A 25,891-nucleotide genomic window follows, 5' to 3' on the forward strand; every position below is an offset into this window, starting at 1 on the left:
GATGCATTAATGTTACAAGGGCAGCCATAATTACACAGTCATGGTGTTTCCAACAAAAATGGTGGGCTAACTCTGTAACTTGAGCTCAGGGAAAAAACAAATAATTCTAGCTTGTTTGTTTGGTCGGGCGGCTCCGTCTAGCTGCTAAAATGACTGATGGCGTCTTGTACTACAGTAATGACTTTGCATGCAGTCTACAGCTGAAGCTTTTCAATTTAAACAAACACTGGAGCTGCTGTGTGCGCGTCTGAGTATAATCAGGGCTGGGAATAAGTGTTTAAGGAGAGCGAGAGAAAAGTAATTAAAATGGAGTGTGCTACAGGAAGCACATGGCACTGGCCTGTGACCAAAGACTGTTAACTCCAAACCCTCACAGTAAATAGTGGCGGGATTACTGCGGTTTTACTGGGAGACATTTCCCTGTGAGGTATGTGTGTGTGTGTGTGTGTGTGTGCATAAGTATGATTCTGAGGGGTGCTGTGTGTTTGTTTATACGTGTAAGAGTCAGTAATCAAAGACTAGTCACCAATCAGCTGTTTTTCATTCAGATCCCTTAAGCCTCTTTCAAGGAATATATATGAACTAAGCAGAGTCTAAAATGGCTGCTGCCTCAAATGTGATTAACGATTGCCCATCGCTCCCCCTCTTTAATCATCCACCCACTTATCTCCTCCTTTTCTTTATTTCCACCCTGGCTGTCTGTCTTCACAGCACGTCATTTTATCCATCCCTGCACTTCTGTCACCAACCTCTCGCTCTCAGAATGAAATGATGAGGAGCCCTGCGGGAGGAGAGACGATCTAACCTTACTCCCTCCCTCCTTATCTCTAAATCACCATCAGCGGCGGAGCACCACAGACTCAAGCGATGCTGGAAGAGAATAGAGGGCAGTGGAAATGCTTCCGGAAAAGCTGCGGTGCTTCGAGACGAGACGATGCACCACTGACCTTTTACAGTCGGCTTGGGTCACTGCGGCACATTGCAATTCTCTCTCTCTCTGGCTCACTCGCATTGTTCAACTATTTATCATCTGCTATTTTTGTAGTTTCCCTTTATGAAAGTGTGTCTCAACTTCCTTCACTTCTTCACCTTTGATTTTTCTAGTTTTTCTCCACTTTAAGTCTTTCCATCCATCTTGCTGCCTGTCATCACACTTTCTTTTTTCCAGCCCTCCTTTCTTTTCCTCTGTTTTCTAACTTTAATTTGACCCTTGGATCTCTGTGTTCAGGCTCTTACACATTAACGTGGTGGTTCATTTTGATTTCTATTTTTTAAGGTTAGTGTGTAGTGTTGCAGTTTGAGCATAAACAATTTCTGCAAAGCAACGACGCTGAAAGTTCAGTGCAAATGGAGATATCGTCTTTTAAAAGTATGGCAGTTTGATGCCTACAAAAATGGCTGGTAAGGATTACAGCGAGGTACTTCCCGGGTTTGTGACGTAACAAATCAAGATAAACCCCTCCAGGAACATGCAACAAAGGGGGAATGGCTATGTTGCACTGCTTTACAGAAGAGGAAGAGTTGCTTCCATGCCATCAAAACTAAGGGTGCACGAAAAAATCTATTCATATATGAATCACGATTTAGTCTTTTAAGCCCGGGACACACCAAGCTGACGGACGGCTGTTGGGCAACGTCGGGTAGACGGCGAGCGACGGTCAGGCTAGTTTGTTTGGTGTGTTCCACTCGTCGGCAACAGTTTGCTTGATTTAACATGTTGCATCGGGATGTCGGCGAGGGTGAGGACTCTGATTAGATGTTCAGTTTAGTGAATGCAAGACCATTTTTGTTTACATTTCGTACATCTGCGTTTATCTCGTATATCTTTGTTTTGGTTTCTCCTTTTGAATGACGAATATATACTATTAATAGCTGCTTATATGGACAGCTCGTTCCTCTCACGCATGCGCAGAACGCACATGTTAGTTTCCCGTCGGGGGTAGTCAGTGCGGTGTGTTCGAGCGCAGCATTTTTGTCCGACGCTGCCAACGCGAGGCGACAACACCGTCGGCTTTCGTCACCACTAGTTCTTTGAAGTCGGCTTGGTGTGTCCCGGCCTTAATGGATTCACAAGTTTCAAAATCAATGTTCTAAAGCAGCGGTTCTTAATCCTGTTCCTTGCGTCCCCTGCTCTGCACACACTCTGCTCTGCATCTCTCTCTCTCTCACACATATTCAGGTCAACAGCTCGTCACAGCTCCTTCAATTAACTGTGTTCCAATTATACACTTTATGTCTATAGACAGACAGATATTTTTTCACATAGCTATGAAAAACATGGTTGCCTTGCTGTATTACAGCTTTAATCAGGATAAAACCGTATATTAAATGCTGACAGAAGCAGTAGCATTTACAAATAACAGTGTATGTAGAAAGTATGAGACAAGAACAAACAAAAAAAACATACAATTAAGAGCTGTGTGCCTGCACAGGTTCTGTGGAATCCTCTTCACTAATATTATTTGATTTTCTATGGGTCTCAATTTGGCTAGAATTGTTGGATACTCTTTTTTTTTATATTCTGCGTGTGAACATGCCACTGAGGCGAGGGGCGTGATGTTTAAACGTGCACTAGAGGCAGTTTAGTGAATCACAACACACTGTGCCAGCTAACCAATCTGAGCCCATTGCGTATCTCTGAGGGAGGGGCTACATAAAACCAGGAAATCATCAGTGCATATACAGGTCCTTCTCAAAAAATTAGCATATTGTGAAAAAGTTCATTATTTTCCATAATGTAATGATAAAAATTAAACTTTCATATATTTTAGATTCATTGCACACCAACTGAAATATTTCAGGTCTTTTATTGTTTTAATACTGATGATTTTGGCATACAGCTCATGGAAACCCAAAATTCCTATCTCAAAAAATTAGCATATCATGAAAAGGTTCTCTAAACGAGCTATTAACCTAATCATCTGAATCAACTAATTAACTCTAAACACCTGCAAAAGATTCCTGAGGCTTTTAAAAACTCCCAGCCTGGTTCATTACTCAAAACCGCAATCATGGGTAAGAGGTTAACCCAGAAGGCCATCATTGACATCCTCAAGCGAGAGGGTAAGACACAGAAAGAAATTTCTGAACGAATAGGCTGTTCCCAGAGTGCTGTATCAAGGCACCTCAGTGGGAAGTCTGTGGGAAGGAAAAAGTGTTGCAAAAAACGCTGCACAACGAGAAGAGGTGACCGGACCCTGAGGAAGATTGAGGAGAAGGACCGATTCCAGACCTTGGGGGACCTGCGGAAGCAGTGGACTGAGTCTGGAGTAGAAACATCCAGAGCCACCGTGCACAGGCGTGTGCTTTTGAACCAGAAACAGCGGCAGAAGCGCCTGACCTGGGCTACAGAGAAGCAGCATTGGACTGTTGCTCAGTGGTCCAAAGTACTTTTTTTCGGATGAAAGCAAATTTTGCATGTGATTCGGAAATCAAGGTGCCAGAGTCTGGAGGAAGACTGGGGAGAAGGAAATGACAAAATGCCTAAAGTCCAGTGTCAAGTACCCACAGTCAGTGATGGTCTGGGGTGCCATGTCAGCTGCTGGTGTTGGTCCACTGTGTTTTTATCAAGGGCAGGGTCAATGCAGCTAGCTATCAGGAGATTTTGGAGCACTTCATGCTTCCATCTGCTGAAAAGCTTTATGGAGATGAAGATTTCGTTTTTTCAGCATGACCTGGCACCTGCTCACAGTGCCAAAACCACTGGTAAATGGTTTACTGACCATGGTATTACTGTGCTCAATTGGCCTGCCAACTCTCCTGACCTGAACCCCATAGAGAATCTGTGGGATATTGTGAAGAGAAAGTTGAGAGACGCAAGACCCAACACTCTGGATGAGCTTAAGGCCGCTATCGAAGCATCCTGGGCCTCCATAACACCTCAGCAGTGCCACAGGCTGATTGCCTCCATGCCACGCCGCATTGAAGCAGTCATTTCTGCAAAAGGATTCCCGACCAAGTATTGAGTGCATAACTGAACATAATTATTTGAAGGTTGGCTTTTTTTGTATTAAAAACACTTTTCTTTTATTGGTCGGATGAAATATGCTATTTTTTTGAGATTTTTTGGAATTTTGGGTTTTCATGAGCTGTATGCCAAAATCATCAGTATTAAAACAATAAAAGACCTGAAATATTTCAGTTGGTGTGCAATGAATCTAAAATATATGAAAGTTTAATTTTTATCATTACATTATGGAAAATAATGAACTTTTTCACAATATGCTAATTTTTTGAGAAGGACCTGTATAGGAGAAGGGACAGAGCAGTGTAGAATAAATGTAAATTATGTAAAAAATAATGTGTTTTAAAAACGAAGCATTAACACACGTTAGACCGCACCCCATAAACACAATCAAGCCTAGAAAAGAAAGAAGAAAAAAAAACACTCAACCACCCCTTTAAAACAACACTGACTGTATGGCTGAGCTATAGCCTAGAGGTTAGGAGGACCACACATACGAGAGGGTACATATCCTTCGCACCTGTTACTGTTTCATTCTCATTCTATTAGATGCATTACTGTTCAAAAGTCATTGACACATGACGCATAATCTGTCAATCTCTTGTTAATCTTGAGTACCTATAGAGTAGCACTGCAGCATTTTCACCCATAATGACGTCATACAGGGCCATACTTAAAAAATACTTTCCGAACCCAGAATGAGTGTATTTGGCACAGAAATACTCTTTCATATGATCAACTAGTTTTTAAGACTTTGATCATGTTTAGCATTAGAATCCAACTCTTTAGCAGTGTAAATACATCAGAATGCATGAAAAAGCATTAGACATCCCCTTTAAAATTAATCAAAAATGACAGTAAATGTTATAAAAAAGATTCTATTAATAAATGTCCACTAAATCTTTCTATACATCAAGTAATACTGAAAATATTTTCACAATTTCCACAAAAAATGAAGCAGCACAATTGTTTTCAACACTGATAATAAGAATTAACATGCATTTCAATGCAAAAGCAGTGCTGTGGTTATTTAAATTAAGTTATTGTCATTATTTTTAATGTAAACGTGTTGTTCACAAAAGCGCTTAGTTTTAATGTTTTTAAATGTCATGCTACCAACACAGAAAATGTTTTAAAAAAGAAATGCTTGTGTGTTAATTTTATATTGATCACTGCAATTATTAATCAAATGATGGAAAGGAACACTAGGTGCATATCCAGCTATATAGTCGAGCACACTTTTAGTGTTTTAAAGAGCCGATTCAGGTGTCAGGATCACTGTGATGGAGCGCATTCTACAGTCTTGGTTAAGTGTGCCAAATTGAGAAAGGCCAAGTGCTGCATCCTCCATAAGGGAGCACTTAGAACTGATCTGCAAGATTAGCAATCGCCATGTAAACTGCAATTTTTTTTTTTTTTTACAGCGTTTCCTGATTTGTATAATTCTTTAGCGAATCCTCGCTAATACAACATTGACAGCTCATGCAAATAAATGACTTCAGGCAGTGGGAATTGCCTCCTCAATGATAATACACTAGTGTTAAAGATTAAAGGGCAGGAAGTAATGCTCTAATCTACCTTATTGATCCAGGTCTGAAATCCATCTTTGGTGGTGAGGAACAAATCTGTGAGAAAAGAAAGAGAGATAAAGAGAGAGAGAGATCATTAGTTATTTCACAAAATGACCAGACCGCCTTGCTTTGCCAGTGTGATTCTGATTCAAGTAAGCTAGTAATGCATTGAGTGTGAGAGCCATCAGAAACAGGTGGAAGTATAGATCCCTGTGACAGAAAGAGAAATGGACCAGCGCCATCTTGCTGGCAGCAGCAGCTCCTCGTTCAGTCCTGCCACACAGTATTGCACAGTAAGAGACATTGCCGAACCTTAAATCAAACAAACTTGGAAGTGAGGAAGAAAGCCTGGATGGATGGACACTGTCAAAAGCACAGTTGAACCAAGGAGATCGAATACACGTGTGAAACCGTAACCCATGAGCTCAGTGTATTGACATATTAAACACAAGCCCAGCTGTGAAACTGAACCTGAGCTCAATATAAACGGTGTGCCACCTCCAGTCAGAGTCTTCGAAAAGCCGACAATTTCAGATGTTCAATACATCGACGTTGTTCCCTACATCACCATCACGACTTGCGTGATTTCGTCTGTTGTGTATCTTTCTCTCAATAACCAGAACACACCACATGTATTATCAAGCATGATTCTCCTGACAGAGTCCGAAACGGAGTTATTACACTGATTGGCACAGACGAGTGGTGTAATTTTCTCTTGCTGTCAATGTTCTTCTTTCCTTTTGTGTGATGATGGCTCCATTTTAGAGGCCTGGACGTTGTTATGGAGATGGAGCAAGAGGCATGTAACAGCCCTGTGTTATTTTTGTGAGACTTTCATATGCAGCACTCAATGCTTCAGGTGTGCGAGGGTGAGAAAATGCAAGAAGAAGAGACGGTCATATCATAGAAAACATTTTATTTACTCTAAGATAACAAGTTCAACGCTTTATGCAAGTCCTCTAAAACTGGTCTGTCCACACAGAAATCAAATTGTTGTGCAATATCGCAGCCAATAAGAACATATTTGATGTTTAATGGATTTTTAAACAATGATTTTTCAGTGATGGCAGGGCTTCATGACAGATGATGACAGTTCATCCATATTACTATGAATGCGAGAAACTGCAAGGCACAATTGGCAAAATCATCGCATCACTGCAGCTCCTGATAGAAGATCTGGTTCTTATAGAAACCATCAGTATCCTGAAATGTGTGCTTGGTACTGCATATGCACATTGGCTTAGCAACCTGAAATATGCTTTAAGAAACATTTATGGGACAGATCATGTCATATTTTGTTGCTGATTTAAAATATTTTATTTAAATGTGATTTTAGCGCTTCTCATTAACCAATTTAATTGGATGCTTGTGTCTGAAAGGACAGTTGAATCTGCGGATTCTGTGCAGACTGGATACAATGATGGGGCACAAACACAACAGTGATTTGGATTTTGTGATTTCAAAATTTCCCCGTTCAAGTAGACAAGAGTTTGTCTTGCATGCCTTTGCAGGGACTTTGGCCAATCACAACAAAGGGTATTTTCATGTCTCAAACATTTTGTAGCAAAAACAGCCTTTTTCATTTTACAGGTCATAGAAAGGATGGAAATGGCCAAGGGAAAACCTTGTTCAAAAATGAAAACTGTCCTCGTCATTTACTTGCCCTCACATCATTCAAAACCTGTATGACATTCCTTTTTCTGCAGAACACAAAAGAACATATTTTAAGAAATGCATTTTTTTTGTTTATACAAATGGAAGTAAGTGGTTGGTTACAAACATTCTTCAAACATCTTTTGTGTTCTGCAGAAGAAAGAAAGTCATGCAGGTTTGGAATGACGTGAGGGTGAGTAAATGATGATTTTAATTTTAGTGTGACCTATCCCTTTAAGAAAAAAAAGGGTGAGCCTGTGGGTGAGTTTTAAAGCCAGTGTCATTAGGTGGGCTGGGACAGATGTTTGAAGCGATTAGGGCATCTGTGCTTGTGCTGACCTTTGAGGAGAAATAAAGAGCAGATACTGGACTCAAGAGCTTGTGCTTTGGCTGTAAACCTTTGTCCTCTGCCTCTCATTTTGTCCTTTTACTCGTCCTCTCGAAAAAAAACTTTTCCTCTCCCTATCTCAATCCTCCAGGTCTCACACATTCCATATCTTATCCCTCTTCTCTCTCTCTCTCTCTCTCTCTCTGTCTCTTTCTTGGTGAAGTGGTGTTCCCTGTGGGAGTGAAGAGCTCGCTGGCAGTGGCTGATGAGGTGCGGAATAAACAGCTTCATTAATCAGACTTAGAGCAGTGCCACTGGTACAGTCGGCTGATTACACTCAGGTCTGGGGCCTCACATGTGTACACGCACACGCACACGCAAACACACGCAGAGTTCTCAACGTACATTGTCATACACCAGCACCTTTAGACAGATGGCAATTTCACTTAAAAGATTTTCTGCTGACATGTAAAAATAGCAACTTTCATTCTAAGTGACTATTACAAATGATAGAGCTTCTAACACATTCAGCAGTTTGACAAGTGAAATGTTAACATGACCCTGAAAACAGGTCCTCTTCCAAAATGTCATTTTTAAATGACAATTTTTACCATGTGGTTTTGGTGCCAAAATAAGCATCAGCAAATATTGCATTGATTGGACAAGTTTATTCAGACACAATGGGTTTTTATTATCAGTTATTTTAACATTTCCCTTTGATCACTAACGTCATCTAACTAAACTGTCTGCAGTGGGTGAACTCAAGAGGAGTGTCAGCTAAAAAGTCTAAGGATTTTTATACAAGTCATTTAAAGAATAACAAAAATGTTTTTTTTTTTTATTTAATTTATATTCTATAAACTTAAAAGAGCACCTTTATATATTAATAATGACAGTGCTAGACATATTGAATGCGTGCAGTGCAAACGCTGAGACAGACACTCTCAATAAACCTTTCAGAAACTACGTCACTCTCAATGAAGCTTTTAAAATGTTATAAAAAAAATTTCTCAAATCAGAACACGTTTCAAATCAAACACGTTGGTTTCTCAAGGCCAGTTTAAATCGATTTAAATTGCTTTCTTGTGGAAAAGTTAACAAGTAAGATGCCCTTATGTAGCACGGCCATGGACCCCACTCAGCGTTCACCTTCTGTTATATGTTTTTTTTCAAAACAGACAGCTCCAATCTGACTGATTGGCTGCTTTGCTAATCCACCTGGAAACCAAGTTTTGTTTTCAAGGCAACAAGCTGCTACAGTAGGGTTGTGCCAATAGACGATAGTATCGTGTGTCGATGATAGTCAGAGATATCGATGATAGCAGATATCTTTGTCGATAGTCATGACATTATTAGGCTCATTCTCTTATAAATGTATTAAATTATAATTATAATTAAAATTATTATTATTATTAGGTGGCCTATTATAATTCGGCTATTATTATCAAATTGCCCCGCTATTTCACTATAGCACCACATTTCACACTCGCGAAAATGAGGATTAGAGCCTGTAGCCGAGTCTCCAACCACAAACGTACATTTTCTGCTGATAGAAGGTATTTCATTGCATTTTAACAAGTAATTTGAACGGCCTATATATATGTGCAATATTTTAACCGAGCCCTCACTAACTGAGTTTCAGGCCACAGTTATGTTAGAATGCATTTCATTCTTGTTTCTGTGGCGGCGTGTTGGGCTTGTCATGGGGCGTGCAGTCCGGAACTCTGTATGACTGATGTATCCGTTCAATTGAACTTACTCCATATACTGTATATGAACTTGTCTTAAATACTTTGATATTTAACATGTTCGTTTTTGTCCAATATTTTGTGTTCTCTTCATGATGTAGACGAGGGTGGAACTCCTTATATGGGCATTTCTCTCAGAAAAATTTGCCTGCATGCATCGACCAGAGCGAGAGCGATAACACACCCATCAACGAACTTCATCCGGCAGCAGCGCTGTATGGGACTCATTCGGGAGGAATGTTTCCAAAGAAGTGTGTTTTTGGTTGTAAGGGAAGGATAACTTAGTTCAGCTTCCTAAAGAACCCATCGTTATGTAAACAGTGGATGCGTTTTGTTTTTCCGGGGCAGCAACGGAGTTTCACAAGTATGTTTGTTACAAACGTTTTATAAACAAGGCCCAGTTCAACGCTGGATTTGCTCATTGTTTGATACTGAAAGAGGGAGCGGTCCTACCTGTATAAAATATCCCAGTCATGATTCAGAACTGCAGACGGTAAGTGAAACGGCATCAAATGTCTGTTTTGTTGGCATTCGGTGCTTAAGTGCTCGTCACTCTTTAGCTCCGCCCAGGAGCTCAGCATTTTCTGAAGAGAATCGTAAAGCTGTATCTTTCTTTTATAAATATGATAAAACTAGACTTAGATAAAAGTCTTTTTGGGGATATGAAGGATGCAGTGCTACTCCATAGGTACTCAAGATTAACATGAGATTGGGTGAAACTGTGTGTGTTATGCCCCCTTTAAGTTAACATTATCAAAAGCCGTCACATAAGGGCCTGGTTCAGATGTCAGAGAGTGAGTATTGGTCTGAGCCCACCGTCTTTCTTGGGAACGAAGAAGTAATGGCTGTAAAAACCTGACTTGCTGTTCGCTAAGGGGACCATTTCCACAGCACCTTTGTAAGCAGTGTACGTACTTCGGACCAAAGAATATGCCCATTGTCATAACATCGTCCCACACCGAAATGTGAATAATACCTCTGAGGCGAGGTGGTCTGCGAGTGAACTGGAACGAGTAACCTCGTTCCATGGTTTTTAGAATCCAGCTTGACATGCCAGGGATGGCTTTCCAAGCCAAAAGCCAGGCAGCAAGTGGTTACTTTCCTACTAATGGCAGTTCACGGCATGGGGGCGTGCTTCCCTAGACTCAATGCTCTCTCAGTGCGAGCAGCCAGCCCCGGTGAATCTGAAGCTGTCAGTATTCTCCTTTTTAATCGACCTAAAAAGATCAAACTGCTCGTTGGATGAAGGGTGTTGATGATCCTCACGTGTTAACACACCGGCAGATCAAAGTGCAGTGTGCATCCACCTAAAAGAATAAAACCGCTTGTGCAAATAAGGGGTCAGAGAAGGCGAACCATGAGCGCAGCAGATCGAGACACACACTCTCATAGTGAGAGCGATCGATCTCAATGAGTGTAGCCTCAGCGTGGGCTGCAGTGAGAGTGAAACACGCAGGACCTGTGCCGGCATAAATTCACTCAAGCCTGATCGCTCAAATTCGTGAGTTCGCCGTTTCTTCTCCGAGGTAACTGGGAGGGGAGAAACGTGAGAGCAGGGCAGGCATGGCCATCGTCATTGAAGAAGGGTAACCACAAACGATGCAGGGACAAACTCGCGCTTTCGTCTGTGAAAGCAGCCTGTCTCAGTGAGCGCATCCTCAACGACACACACACAAATGCGAAGCTGTCAGCGATCTGAATCATTGGTGACAGCATTCTACTCTAATTCGCCTAGAGGGATTGGATATTTGTGGACTTGAAGATTTAATTAAATCATTAAATTAAACATCCATTGGCAGTTTTCAAGAGTTAATTTAGCTTAGCTCCCTGAAAAAGCAGTAATGATGAAGCAGTCACGGGTGGGTTGAAAGCTCTGGAAACCACAGGGAGCACCTTGGTCAGTTGAAAGAAATGCTCGATTAGCTGTTGAACATGCATGTTGTGTTTACGTGCCTCCATCGTTGTGGCCAATCTGCACAGAATCAGCAGAATCAACAGACCTTTCCGACACAAACGTCCAATTTAATTTCCTAATCAGAAGCACTGGAGAACATAACAGGGAGTGACAGAGAGTAATGTGACTCTCATACAATTAATCAAATTAATTTGATTATACATGTTGCAATAATGTACTAAAATATGCCTTGATTAGTGCCCCTGATTCATTTCATGCTCCTGTTTTCTTCTCTAACAGCATGCAGGCCTCTCTGTTGCTATGCGATCTCACTTTCCCAGCATGCTGTGGGAACTTGTATGGCATCTTGTGCATATTATTTGTTGTTTTTCTTTTTACATCACCCAGTTGGCACAGTACCTCCATTAAGGCATGAATATTTAAGAGAGCCGTCAGAATTAAATAATTGAGGAGCACTTTCAGATTATGTGTCATGAAGGAAGGATAGTGAGAATAGTAGCTGCCCACAAAAGCTGAAAAATGCTGCCTCTGCACGTGGACCGTCTGTGTGGTCAAAAAATTGGGCTGCATGCAGACGGCTCAGACACTTCTGATGATGAAAATTGCATCACAAGGGCAGTGCGCGGATCGTCACATAACGCATACGGCCGAAGTCTAAAAATTAAGGGTAGATAATTTTATATAATTGGGCTGCATGCAGACGGCTTATATATATATATATATATATATATCGATATATATATATATATATATATATATATATATATATATATATATACAGTATATATATATATGTTCCTAATAATCCTTTAGGTGAGTAAGGTTCTATCTGACATTTTTGTCAAAGTTGAGTTATTCACATTTATATTCCGTGACAACTTATTCACATTATGTGATGTTTCTTTTTTACATTTTGGGACTTTTTTTTAGGAAACAAAAAGGTTCTATCTAAAGTCGAACTCTAACTTGGCTTTATAAGATTCAACCTGAGTGAGCCAATCAGCACTTCGAATGCACACACGAAGACCAATCAGGATCAGCTTTCTTTGTCATGATGCCGGACTATGCCACAATAGCGGAAGAGAGAGCAGAAAAACTAAATAATTTCACACAACTTGATGTTGGAGAGAGCAGAAAAACTAAATAATTTCACACAACTTGATTAAATAATTTCACACAACTTGATGAGAGAATTAAAGTCTTCTTTTATGTGTTTTGCTGTAGCTATTACTGAGTTATTTTCAGTTAGACACCACTCTAGTCAGCAGCGCTATTAAGAGTATAGGTCCGGATTTTGTAGTCGATTTGCTTTATTCCAGTCACGTCATTGTCATACGAAGGGAAGTTATGTATATATTAGTTTATGTTTGAACCTTGATCCATCCTGTGTACTTGTACTGAGCTGTATGTACTATGTAGCTTTAAAGCTCTATGCTACGGCACACTGGTTTAAAGTGTATACTACATTAAGTGAGATGAAATTTTACATTTTACATTTTTGGTAAAAACTAGGGCTGTCCTCAACTAAGGATTTTACTTATCGACTAGTAGTTGTTCATTTTAAGCATTAGTCGACTAATTGCACATTTATTAATAAACCTTTTAAATCATTATACATGCATAAAGCTTGCCACAGCACACCGGCAGAAGTAATGATTATGATAGTGTCAGGGAAAAACAGTTAGAAGACTGCATTAATATTTTAATATTTTGATAAACTAGTGCTTTCTTTGTTCTCGGTTTAATACCGTGTCTACACCGGATGCGACAGTTGTCACGCCGCAACAGCTAAAGTCACAAGAAAACAGAGTCTTTACAGATTTAAAAGATGTATTACTCTTATCTGTATGAACAAAAATGAGCAGTATTACCTCATGCCTGTACCTCTTGTGCAGCTTCTCCAGATTGTGTTAATTATTTCTTTTTCATGATTTTATTTTTTGGCAGCTTAATTTATGATTGTTGTTTTTTAATTGGTATAAAATTGATAAAAAACATAGTCCCCACTTTATTGTTTTTTGGTAGTATTGCCTAATATAAAACTTTAATATTGTATGCACTGTATTGAGCAGTACAGTTAATGAGTTAAAGAGCATTTAAAGGGCTAGTTCACCCAAAAATGAAAACTCAGTCATTAATTACGCACCCTCATGTCGTTTTAAACCTGTAAGACCTTCGTTCATCTTTTTTGATGAATTCTGAGAGCTGTCTGACCCTCCCTAGACAGCAACGCAACTGAAATGTTCCCAAGTCCAGAAATGTAGCAAGGAGATCTGTGACACAGCTTACACAAACAGCATACGTCCAGCGGATATTCTCCAAAATGGCACCAGGGTGATGCGGAGGAGAAAAAATTGTTGAATAAATTTGTTTGTTTTTCTTTTCTTTTGCGCACAAAAAGTATTCTCATAGCTTCGTATAATCGCGGAAGAACCACTGATGTCACATGGATAATTTTACAGATCTCCTTGCTACATTTCTGGACTTGGGAACATTTCAGTTGCGTTGCTGTCTATGGAGGGTCAGACAGCTCTCAGAATGGAGGATGGAGGTTAATTTGTGTTATGTTGATTTGTGTTGTTATTATGTGTTTGAAACGACATGAGGGTGAGTAATTAATGACAGAATTTTCATTTCTGGGTGAACTTGCCCTTTAAATCACTCAAAGCTGATTAAAGTTTGTTATGATATATAAATGAAAAATCTATCCAAAAAGAAGCTGGTTGATGTTACCACTGACCACCAATAAAAAAAAGAGCCACTTCTGAGCACGAACCATGCCACAAAAATCACTCTGCATAAAGAAACAGTGTTATTGTTCAGGGTATATACAGTATAATGCTTGTCTTACAAGCTACAAAACAATGTGGTGCTAAAATCGCTGTGCCTCTATTTTCCGGTACACATAAAGCCAGTGTCGTGTCGCTGGAAGGAAAATGAGACAGATCTCATTTATCTTCCACCATCACGTGTGGAACAGCATGGCAACAGGAGTAACGACAATAGCATCCCTAAAAGAGATTACATAAGAATTCAAAGGTTCATAAAATATACAAAAAATTAAAAAAGGCGGCACAACAATTACAAGAGGACCTGCTGTTTTAACAAATATAAACTAGCTAACGTGCATTGCAAATCTGAGATACCGTGAGTCACAGCAGGGCTTGTGCAGTTGGAGGGGGGGATTTTTGGAGGAAGAACCGTTTTCCATTATATCTAATGACAGCATTTAAACGAGTACACAGTACGAAGCACAGCAGTGGCCCGCTCTCTTTCAGTGGAGAAATGTTAAAGAATCACTCTACTTTCTAACTGCCTTTCCTGAGGCATTACGGGTAACAACAGAAACACATGCAGAGAAGAAGAGACAGGCGAGGAGAGATGCAAGAGCATCTGTCTCCAAAACTCCTTCAACTGCTGCTGCCCTCTTTTCCAGCACCCTCTTTTCAGAGCAAAGGGAAGGAAGAAGAGACAGCAAAGCGGATGTGTTCAGTGGCAGACATGTGATACAAAAGGAGAGTGAAAAGAAAGGAGGAAATGAGTGATAGAGAGAGCAAGAAAGAGAGATCAATAAATTCTACTCCAATCCTCCGAGACCGTGTTCGCACAACATTATATTGTTCTGTAAGTTATGAAACCGATAAGCACACCAAAATAAAAACAAATCCGGCACCACAACATGCAGAAGACTTTTATTGGAGTAAGGTCACAAACAACTGCCTTTCTTCTTTTATTAGATGCACTCAAGCAGATATCTACCATGATATTGTATGCAGGTAAAGGCTTCTGAAGACAGACTTTAATAACGCATTACCATTTGTAGCTTCCAGAAGAATTATTCTGAGACATGACTCATTGTAAAGGAGAACCTTTTTTAGGATGGTTTCTTGCAAAGTAGTAAAAAATTCTATTAATATTAAATACTATTATAATAAATTGTATCTATTTATTCTAATAAGTAAAAAACAACAACAATGATTATAATCATTTTAACATACATTTTTTCAAATGTTTTTAGAAGAAACCTCTTATGCTCTTATACCCCCCCCCCCCCCCCCCCCACCAAGGCTGTATTTATTATATTTATGTACATATTAAATTATCTAAAATACAGTAAAACAGTAACTTTGTGAAATATTATTAAAACTTTTAACACTAAAAACAATGTTATTTATTCCGGTGATGCCAAAGCTGAACTTCAGTGTCACATGATCCTTCAGAAATCATTCTAATATACTGATCAGGTGCTCAAGAAACATTTCTAATTATTACCAATGTTGAAAACAGTTGCGCTGCTTAATACTTTTGAAGAAACTGTGATGCATAGCTTAAAAAAAGTAAAAAAGTAAGAGAAAATAAAAAAAAACCCTGCAGGTATAAGAAATTGATTTTTTTAAACAAAGTAAAAGTCTATCACAATTTTGTGTGTCCTTGTTAAATAATAGTATTCATTTCTTAAAAAATAAATAAATAAAAAAACTTGACTTTTAAAACAGAGGTGTATTTTATTCACATATTCAAATGTACATTTAACCAGAACATTTTACAGTACATTTACTGTTTGTTGCTGTCTATTACTTAAAGGATAATTTACTCACCCCCATATCATCCAAGATGTCTTTCGTTCTTCAGTCAAAAAGAAATGAAGGTTTTTGATGAAAACATTCCAGGATTATTCTCCTTATAGTGGACTTCAATGGCTACCAAACGACTGAAGGTCAAAATGACAGTTTCAGTGCAGCTTCAAAGGTCTCTACACAATACCAGACGAGGAATAAGGGTCTTATCTAGTGAAACGATCGGTCATTATATATAAAAAAAAAAAAAAAAAAAAAATTATTGTATATGCTTTAAATGCTCAACCTTGCACTGCTCTGCAATATGCGTCCATGACTTCACGTAATACGTAATCACGTTGAAAGGTCACGTGTGATGTAGGCAGAAGTCAAACGCCGTTTGCAAAAAAGTTGACTCCTTAATAATAATCCTGGAATTTTTTAATCAAAAACCTTTTCTTTCTCTTTCTTTTCGACTGAAGAAAGAAAGACATAAACATCTTGGATGACATGGGTGTGAATAAATTATCAGGAAATTTTAATTTGAAAGTGAACTAATCCTTTAAGTGGATTAAAGTATCTACAATAGTAGCTGGTTGGCTGAAATGACTCTGCTTTTTTTCTGACCAATAAAAAAATTTAAATAAAATAAAATCACCATTTTAAAGCATTCCAGATGAACTACATAATTATTAAGATGTGCATTGCATATTGCTAAAAGGCTGGAAAACATTGAAACCATATGAGCCAGTAGGCCTGTCATGATTGTTTAAGATAACCACTGTGATTACTGCGCACATTCATTTCTAAATCACATACTGCAGTCTAAGTGAATTTTAAGCAAATACACAAAGGCCACAAAACACATTTCATGTCTTTTGCCAGTGCATTATGTAAGCTTATACAGTATAATAAAAATATAATACAAATTTATTCATATTTAGAACAATAAATTCACTTTATTCACAGCAAAATCATCCATATTTTTAATGTTTTGTGTTCACTGTGAATAAATGACTTCTGCACTTGAGGTGGCTGGATTTCTTTATAATAAAAAGCTCTGCATCATCAAAATCTGTCAGAAAATTTGACTTAAATAAAGAGAAATGGCTTTTTCCACAACATACTCCACAACAAAATTTTGTCACTTTATTTTAAGGTCTAATTCTTGCTGTTAACAAACTTTTAATTATGACTTTTGCCTCTATAAACTCCTAATTTGCTGCTTATTATTAGTTAGTAAGGCAATTGTTAAAGGGCAAGTTCACCCAAAAATGAAAATTCAGTCATTAATTACTCACCCTCATGTTGTTCCAAACCTGTGAGACCTTCGTTCATCTTTGGTATATAAATTTAGTTTTTTTTGATTGTATTTGAGAGTTCTCTGGTTCTTCTTTGGAAGAAATGTGAATGTAATTTTGAAATGTGAAGAAACATAGCAAGGACATCGGTAAAACAGTCCATGTGACATCAGTGGTTCAACCTTAATTTTACGAAGCTACAAGAATACTTTTTGTGCGCAAAGAAAACAAAAATCATTTATTTAATTCTTCTCCCCCAAGTTATGTCTTCCAGAATTTTCATTTTGGGGTGAACTAATGTTAAAGTTTAGGTAATGGGTAGGATTATGGTCATGAAGAATATGTGCTTTATAAGTACTAATAAACAGCCAATATGTTGATAATAGCAATGCTAATAAGCAACTAGTTAATAATATTGAGAATTGGTCCCTGTACTAAAGAGTAACCCAAAATCCATTTACTTTCTTTTCCTACAAATGAATTTCATTCCTGTGTCAGCAGAAGGATCCACCTCTTCACTTCTACACACTCTCAAACACAGACCTTTCACTTTAAAACACATCCTCACACTTTCACACAATCATTCAATCTTTCTTTCCCACAAGATTGTTCCATTACTGTGGATGGTTCCGAGTTGGAGGGCAAATGCTATAGCTTGAAGATAACACGTAATATCCTCCAACAGCATGATTCTCTGGCAGAGAGTGAAACACAATGTAATGGACTTGCACTGCTGTCTTATTGCTATTCTCAGTTGTCATCTATTACACACCCAGAATGCTGTTTGGTATGTGTTTTTGTCATCTTTAATTGCTTCTAGAAAGCCTAAGCACTCAATTTTCCCTTTCCTGGCTTTTTTCCACGACTGAAAGTTTTTTTTAAAAAAAGTGTAATTGTGATTTCTAGCTTCTACCACATTTGCATACACCTTTCACAATCGGTTAATACTTCGATTTCCTGTCAAACTCAGTACTGATGAGAGGAAGTCATGATGGATTTAGTCACAGAGTGCATCGAACCGTCTGTCAGTCAAACATGCAGGGCTATGATGTGGTTGCAATATTTCAGCATCAAGCAAGACCCGAATCCCAAATTCCGCTCTACTTCACAGATACGAGGTGGCGGTTTCCATGCCAACAGAGATACAAGCATATCCAGCACCTTATACCCCGAAACTAATATTTAGCTCAGCAACAGGACAGTGATAATTTGCTGTTTATGTGCATGAGTTATTATACAGCTTGCTCTCTGTCTGCCAGCCAATCAGACTTAAGCAAACTTGGGGCAGATTCCCAAAATTGGCACTTAATCAGGTTACGGGGCACTTGTAATCGAGATCTGCTATGTTTAACCGATTAAAAAAAGAAAGAAAGAAAACAATATGTTTTTGGTTCAGGATCAGGCAAACATTCAGTTAAAGTGCTTTAGTTTAAATTAGTGTGTTTTCCCCCCTCCCTCACACACCCACACAAGTCATATATACTTCTTTGATAGCCAGAGCTGCTGACAATCACCCTGAAGAGAGAGATCTCTTTACACTGTGAAGCACTGTAAGTGCTTCTGTTTAAAATCACAACACAAACACACCTTTTCTTCACTTTGTTTTGTAGATTGAAATGAAAGCATGTTATTTTTGGAACAGCATATTACTATGCTTCACTATATAGTATACATTCTGCTGTTCCCAATATGCAGATTGTCTGTAAATTCAGATTTTGTAGCAGAAAACCTACTACAGTTGCCAAAATGTGCAGTTTAAATTATTTTAAATAATTATATTTTCAAAACTTATTTAAATTCCTGTTAAACAACAACAAAATTTAATCAGTTAAAAAGTATGAACATGGTTTAAATATGGTAAATGTGAAACAAGCAAGATTTATTAGATAACATATGCATAAGAATGATTTATATATAACCAACAGGATTTATAAATGCTGCTTATTATGTATTAACACAATTTGTTAGTACTATTAAATCTCATTCTTGTTTAATTTATGCCACACAAACCTGCTTCACATTAAGTTTATTAGGTCATTTCAAAACCATCCAAATGGATGGGAAATTTATATGCAATTACAATACGTAAATCCTAAATATTAGGCTTTAATGATTTTGAGTGTACTGTTTCACTGAAACATAGTGCATATTCATTAAGTATTACAAATATAGTACTCTATTCATACATATCCAGTATGTTTGCATAGCCCATGTTCAAAATGGAGGCCAGGAGTGTGTTTTTGTTATACAAAAGCACATCAGCTCTAAATGATAAAGGAGGGGAGGCAAAGGTACTGATTGGTAGTTAATTACGATGCATTCACAACTTCTGAGCTCTCATTAGTTCCAAACAATGCTGACATGCTGCACACAAAATTATCTCCATTATCATCGGCTCGCCTGCCGTGAGCAACTTCCTCCGCTTCTGAGGCACCATGCCGTCAGAGCGAGCGAAACCATTGCTTTCTCTCTCCATGTCTTGCCGTCCATACATGTGAAGGCAAAAGAGGTAAGAATGAGACATTCTGGGATGGAGGTTTGATTTCTGAAAGCTACAGAATGTTTTCACACTACAATGATCTCTTTCATTGCAAAAGTTTAAGGAAAAATGTGATGCCTCATGATGTGACCCCAATAAATTTAGCGACAGCTGCAACATCAAACATTCAACAAAACAAATCATGCCACCAATACTAGCACCAAGCTAACAAAACCTTCAGCCTGCCCTCTGTCTGAAGACATTAGAGGGCACATCTCATATGTGTTTTGGCTGATGCCGCGGGGCTGTTTCTAGATCTTTCTCCTGAGGTTCAAAAGGTGGAATGCCGTTTATTTGAACAGCTGTTACTTCGCCAACCAGCCATGACTCCATCTCTAATGTCCTTGAGGGAGTCAATGTGCCAAGCTAGTCTTTCCTAAAGGGCCAGCATGCTGTCGATAAGATCAGACGATGACGACTTGAGCTTGACAAGTGAATGAGACTTTGATAAAGAGGCTAACGACAGAATGGAGTGTTGTGAGAATGACAAGACTCTAAAGAGACCTGGAAGAACAAAGTTAAAAGAACATGAGATGTTGATTTCAGACTGTCATCTCAACGGAGAAGTTCTCAGAGGTTCTGCTGTCTTTAACATCTCTTCTCCAGTTGAGCTGAGGAAGGCCTTTGACATTATCAGGAAAAAGTCATGTCACTCATCCCTGAAACAGATACCCTGACCAAATGATATTCAGACGGCAGACATGAAGCACTTTTGATTCTTCAAATGCACCTTAAGCCTGGACTCAGGCATGCGCCATGGTAATGGCCTGACAGTGGAAGTTCGACAAATCTGTAATTACATTCCTGTGAAGACTTCATCTTGAATTCTGAAGTCATGCTGACAAAGTCACTCCATCTTTCTGGTGGAAGGCCACAGGCTATATCCTATGAGATTAGCACAGCGTGGTCCAATATGATCAGTGAGGTGCGCTATTCACTTCAAACAGGCCATGAGGTGGAAACAGATGAATAAAAAGAGACCGAGAGCATGAGAGAAACTGCCTCTTTGTCAAGGTCAGTCCATCACAGTATCGTCTCTGCAAGACGCCCCAACTACGAGCACAATCTCTTCCAACCTTTAAAAAACTTCGCCCAGAAAACATGGTTTAGTTCATGAATTCTGATTCTGAATCCATCCAGACGTTTCATTTTCCGAATCGAGATGCACTTCAGAAGACATAAACTCTCTGTATAGAAAATATATAATGAAACTCAGTGAGTTGCTGAAAGGATAACAGAGATTCAAAAGGTTTTTCATGTAACCATCCAGTTCCAGCTTGTTAACAGACTCGTATGCGTCACCTACATTTTGTAGATCTACGGCGTTTCCCAGGCTGAGGATTTCTTCACAGTCTGTTGAGAGAATTGAACTACACTAAATGAATATTGAATGAAATTAATCTCAGAGGAAACAAAACTTCATCGAGATGACAGAGAGGGAATGTATAGAGGAAAAGTTTTGGTGCATCTGGGGGGCTGAAGCAGGGCATTGAATCCAGAGCAATGGAAGAAATTGAGTCTATAAATAGATGCTGCATAAGCCAATATCTAAGCCAACAAATCCGCCACATTTCTCTAACCCCGTTTTTTTTTTTTCTTTTTTCCAAAGCACTTCATTCATGAGCATGACGGCACTGGCATAAAATGGAGAGATGCTATTCTGAGGGGATATAATCTTGTAACACCATTACGAGAACAACATAGGTGGAGTGGAGGAGATTATGCCAACCCCACATATTGCTTATTCCATTTCGCTCATATTATGCTGGCAGACAGAGCAATGGGAAAAGCAGCCCAACTTATTTCACTAACAAGCTTAGATGCTCAGGCCACTCACAGGATTTTATTTATGTGTCTGCCTGCTTTTTGTTGGAATACAAAATAATACGTCTTTCCAGTCACATGATGTGCAAATTTGTGGGATGCAGAGAAATGTTTACAAATGTCACATTTTAATATTTCATACATCTAACTGATGCACATGCAGAAAAAAATAAAAATAAAATTACGCCAAACCTTGACAGGACAATGATCCGTGTTTTAATGTGGAGATGAAGATAAACAGCGAACATGATTTCAAGACTATAACCCCCTTAAACCTGGCATTGACATGTTATGCATCTGAAGAATTTTTTTTTAGCCAGACTTTACACCTTCTTTCCAATGTGACTTACAAAACCATTTACATATTTCATATGAGGTTGTGTTAACTGAAATGTATCTGCCATTTATCAAATTTTAAAAACATTCATAATGTGCTTGCTATTTGATAAATGAATCAGATATTGTTGATTAAATTGGGGGAATAAATTGCATGAGCACAGTTTATGTTGTCTTGTTCACATTGCAAGAGCAAAATAAGTCAAATTGGCGTACTTGATTAATTGCAGCAGCATAACCTCACTGCACTGCATATAGCTGAGTGAGGATAATGAAAATGCTTTTGCATTTACATCTTCATTATATCTGGGCAAAATCTGTCTCAGGCCACCTCCAAATACATTATCAGTGATCTGATCACAATGTGTCTTCAGCCCTATTCACATTTACATTTAGTCATTTTGCAGATGCTTTTATCCAAAGCGTTATATTCAGACAGTAATTGTTTCTCATGGGACATCTGTAAAAATAAATTTGCATGGTTTCTCAGTGATAAAATTGAAAGGTTCAGATGATGATTTATTCATGGTGGAGGACTTTTGTGAACCTACAAACCCAGAAATGTGGTTCTCACATCACAGAGCAGGCTCATGCTTAATATTTAAATATCCTATTTAACAACAGGAAAATTGCTATGATGGATGTCATTTTAAAAATGTAGAAATTAGCAGAAATTTAATGTAACCTCTTATTTATACAAGGTAAACATTTGGCTCAGCTACTTGACTGACCAGTAAAAGGATTACTAACCCAAATTTCTATAAATGTACGTAATACGTATTTTAAAACTGTATCGCATACCTGTTGTCATAATAAAGGCACATTATTATTTAGGTAAACTCAGAGACTAGATTAGGAAATCAATCAATCAAAAAAAAAAGAAAATTCAGTTGTGATCTGACTAAAAAACAAAATCACATGATAATACCATATTATAGAGGGTGACAAAGTTAGTATATAAATGCTAAAGTCATTTAGCAGATGCTTTTATCCAAAACAACTTACAAATGAGGACAATGGAAGCAAACAAAATTAATAAAAAAAGAGCAATGATATGCAAGTGCTATAACAAGTCTCAGTTAGCCTTAAAACAATAGAGCAAAAACAATAGAGCAAGCTAGTGTTAGAGGCCTTTTTGCTTTTGTTAATTATATAATAAATAAAAAGAAAAGGAATAGATAGAATAGAAATAGAATAGAGAAGTTAGTGTTAGTTGTTTTTTTCTTTTTTTAAGAAAACAAGCTGTTAGTAAATTAATAGAGTGCGGGTCTAAAAGGGGCATAGAATTAGAATAGAGATTGCAAGAGTTAGAGGGTCAAATAAAGATGAAAGAGATGTGTTTTAGCCAATTCTTGAAGATGGCTTAGGATTCAGCTGCTTGGATAATGTTGGGCAGGTCATTCCACGAGGGAACATTTAATTTAAAAGCCTCTTTGGGATGGCACAATAAAGCGATGTTCACTTGCAGAATGCAAGCTTCTAGAGGGCTCATAAGAAGTAATGAATTTAGGTAAAGACTTGAAACACATAGCGCACAAGTTGTACAGCATGGACTTTATACGTTTTTTTTTGTCCTTTTTAGAAGATATAGCCACTATGAACTGTCCATATGTGGAAAAACAGCTTTAAAATGTCTCATTCTATATAAAGAATACAGGCTTGGAATGGCATGAAGGTGAACTATCCCTAGACATCACACATTTGGAACGGTCTGCCTGTCATCAGGTACAACAGGATATATGCATTATGGAATCTCTCTCCGCCTCCATATGTTCCGCACAAGTTTCTGAATCTAAACGTACATGTCTAGTCTGTGACAATGCAGCAGCATTACGCAAGTAATCATAATAGTTTTAAACAAGCACCCAGAGCACAAACAAAATGCCAAAAAAAAACACGTGGGTGGATAAAACTGGCCCTGGGGTGGCAGAGAGTGAAAGAGAAAAGCGAAGACACAGAGAGTGGGAGAAAGAGAATCGGAGCCAACTGAGTCTTCTGGGACGCTGATCCATTTAAACAGACTCTTCCATTAGCTACAGCCACTAATTGAGTGAAGGACAAATAAAGTCACGGTCCTTTTTAAAAATGCTTGATTAATACACACTGATCTTAATTAGGTCTGGTGGCTCAATCTTATCTGTTATTATTAAGCATGCCTACTATTTCCCCAAAGGAACAGATTAACATTGGACATCAACTGTGTGGGACAACTTCAGCGACAAATCTGCTCCCTCGACTTTTATTTATCATGTAAATGTTACAATTTAGCTCTTTGATATACTGCCAACTGTCTGGAAGGCACCGTATATCAGCTCTGTTCCTCAGAGCATGTTTACTGCTTATAAAAACGGGAGGCAGCGAGAAGACATACATATTGAAAAATAATGAGATCTCTACCCACATTGTTTCAGGCTATTTGTCAGTAAAGCTGTGCCAGGTCTGTACAAGGAGAAACTTCCAGTCATTGTGTTATCCAGCCGCTATGTTCTGCAGATCTAGCAGACGTCTCTAGGGTGCCATACAATGAGACTGACACCGAATCTTGATAGGTCCAAATTTATCCCTTTTAGAGAGTGGCATCCTCTGTAAACAGGTAAGTGCATCTTCTTCTGCAAAATCTGGCTGCTTGATTGGATTGTTGTGTCTTTTTGAAAAACACAAATGAAAAGGCATTAAAGTCCCATAGGAAAAACAATAAAGGGACGGCTCACAATCATGGGCATTTGGCCTAATGTAACCTAAATGTGCAAGTGAGAGTCTGGAAGACTGCCGCAGATAATGATTTGATGAACTTCCCACCTCAGCAGTCCCCTAATGTGGAAAATCTGTTTCCTTTACATCGCACGACAATTAACTCGCCGCTCATATTCAGAGAGATTTCAGGTCTAATTGGCTGCAGTCTGGAGCATTGCAATGCAAGGTTGCCTAGCAACCAGTCAGAAAGCAGAATTTGTGTCTTTTGTGCATATTTGCGCATAATGACATTTATAATTATTTGGCAATTACTCCCTTTTTTTAACGAGGCCGCACATTCTGAATCTGCGGGTTATCAATAACATTATGAGTGAAAATGTGATGCAGATGCCAGTGGCATCTCCATGTTGAATAAATGATGAATCAAAAACAAAGAGAAGAAAAAAGTAATGAAAATTTGCTACAGGGACTTAATAAATGTATGGGGCTTCTCCATGCTCATTTTGCTGCTATTCTCTTCACGGCTCCTTTGGTTATGCATTAGCCTTACCTGAGCCATCAGAGCTGCTCATGCAAGGCAGCATTAGCCTATTAGAAACACATTTAATTGGACTTAATCATTCACCTTTGTCTAAATTAATTGTTGGTTGTTCATCTTAATAAACCATTAGGGCCAGATATCATATGCAGAGCCTGTAGGTCTATAAACGAGAGGGAGATTTTGCATTCAGGCACAGGGTGAAGGCTGGACTTTCCACTTTTTAGAGCTTAAACAGAGCAGTGACACTCAAGTGGATGCAATTTCATGTCTTCTAGCTAATGTTACGATTTCACATGTGTGACCGGAATCTGAGCTGTGATCCGGAGGTGACCTGTTCATCCACAGAAAGGACACGTATGGAAACAATTCATGTCCTGACTGAGAAGTTTACAGAAGCAATATAAAGTTAGCAGTGAAAGGCCAGAAGTCCGGTATAGACATTCAGTCAATATGATTTCAAAAGTGTTCCTTCAACTAAGTGCTCAGGTTCTCAGGTACTCATTATTCAAACCTAAATAATGCAAACAATGTTCTTCCACATGACAAACTTTGTTACAAAAGGAAGAGCGGAAATAGATAAGATCAATAAGAATACTGGGTGGCCAGCGGTCTAGATAAGTGGTTGTCAGATGGTTTTGCTTGAGAATATGAATTTTACATTTGACATCAAGCGTGACCCAATGAACAAAAGTAAATAAAAATGTCCTTAAAATTAAACACTGATGTAGTATTATTACAATAACCTAAATAGGCCTAGTAATTAGTAGTTACTGAACATAAAATAGATTGATGTATATTGTAATATATACGTTAACATTAAATTGACTAGTTTCAACCAACAGACAGTTAAAATTGAGAAAAATACTGTAGGTAACATACAAAAATGTTCAACATTGATAATTGTTGAGCACCAAATCAGTA

The 25,891-nt window shown here is 38.4% G+C and overlaps 1 protein-coding gene across 2 annotated transcripts in view; it reads right to left on the reverse strand.

The window, feature by feature from the left end:
- LOC109066360 (T-cell immunomodulatory protein-like) overlaps window positions 1–25,891 on the reverse strand; it is a 120,181-nt gene that overhangs the window by 88,872 nt on the left and 5,418 nt on the right. For both annotated transcript variants that reach the window (XM_042728109.1, XM_042728111.1), the window contains exon 7: window positions 5,543–5,589. In XM_042728109.1, coding sequence (XP_042584043.1) covers window positions 5,543–5,589 — 47 coding nt within the window. The remainder of the gene's footprint in view (window positions 1–5,542; window positions 5,590–25,891) is intronic.

This window comes from Cyprinus carpio, chromosome B7, assembly GCF_018340385.1.
Source record: "Cyprinus carpio isolate SPL01 chromosome B7, ASM1834038v1, whole genome shotgun sequence".
Lineage (NCBI taxonomy): Eukaryota > Metazoa > Chordata > Actinopteri > Cypriniformes > Cyprinidae > Cyprinus > Cyprinus carpio.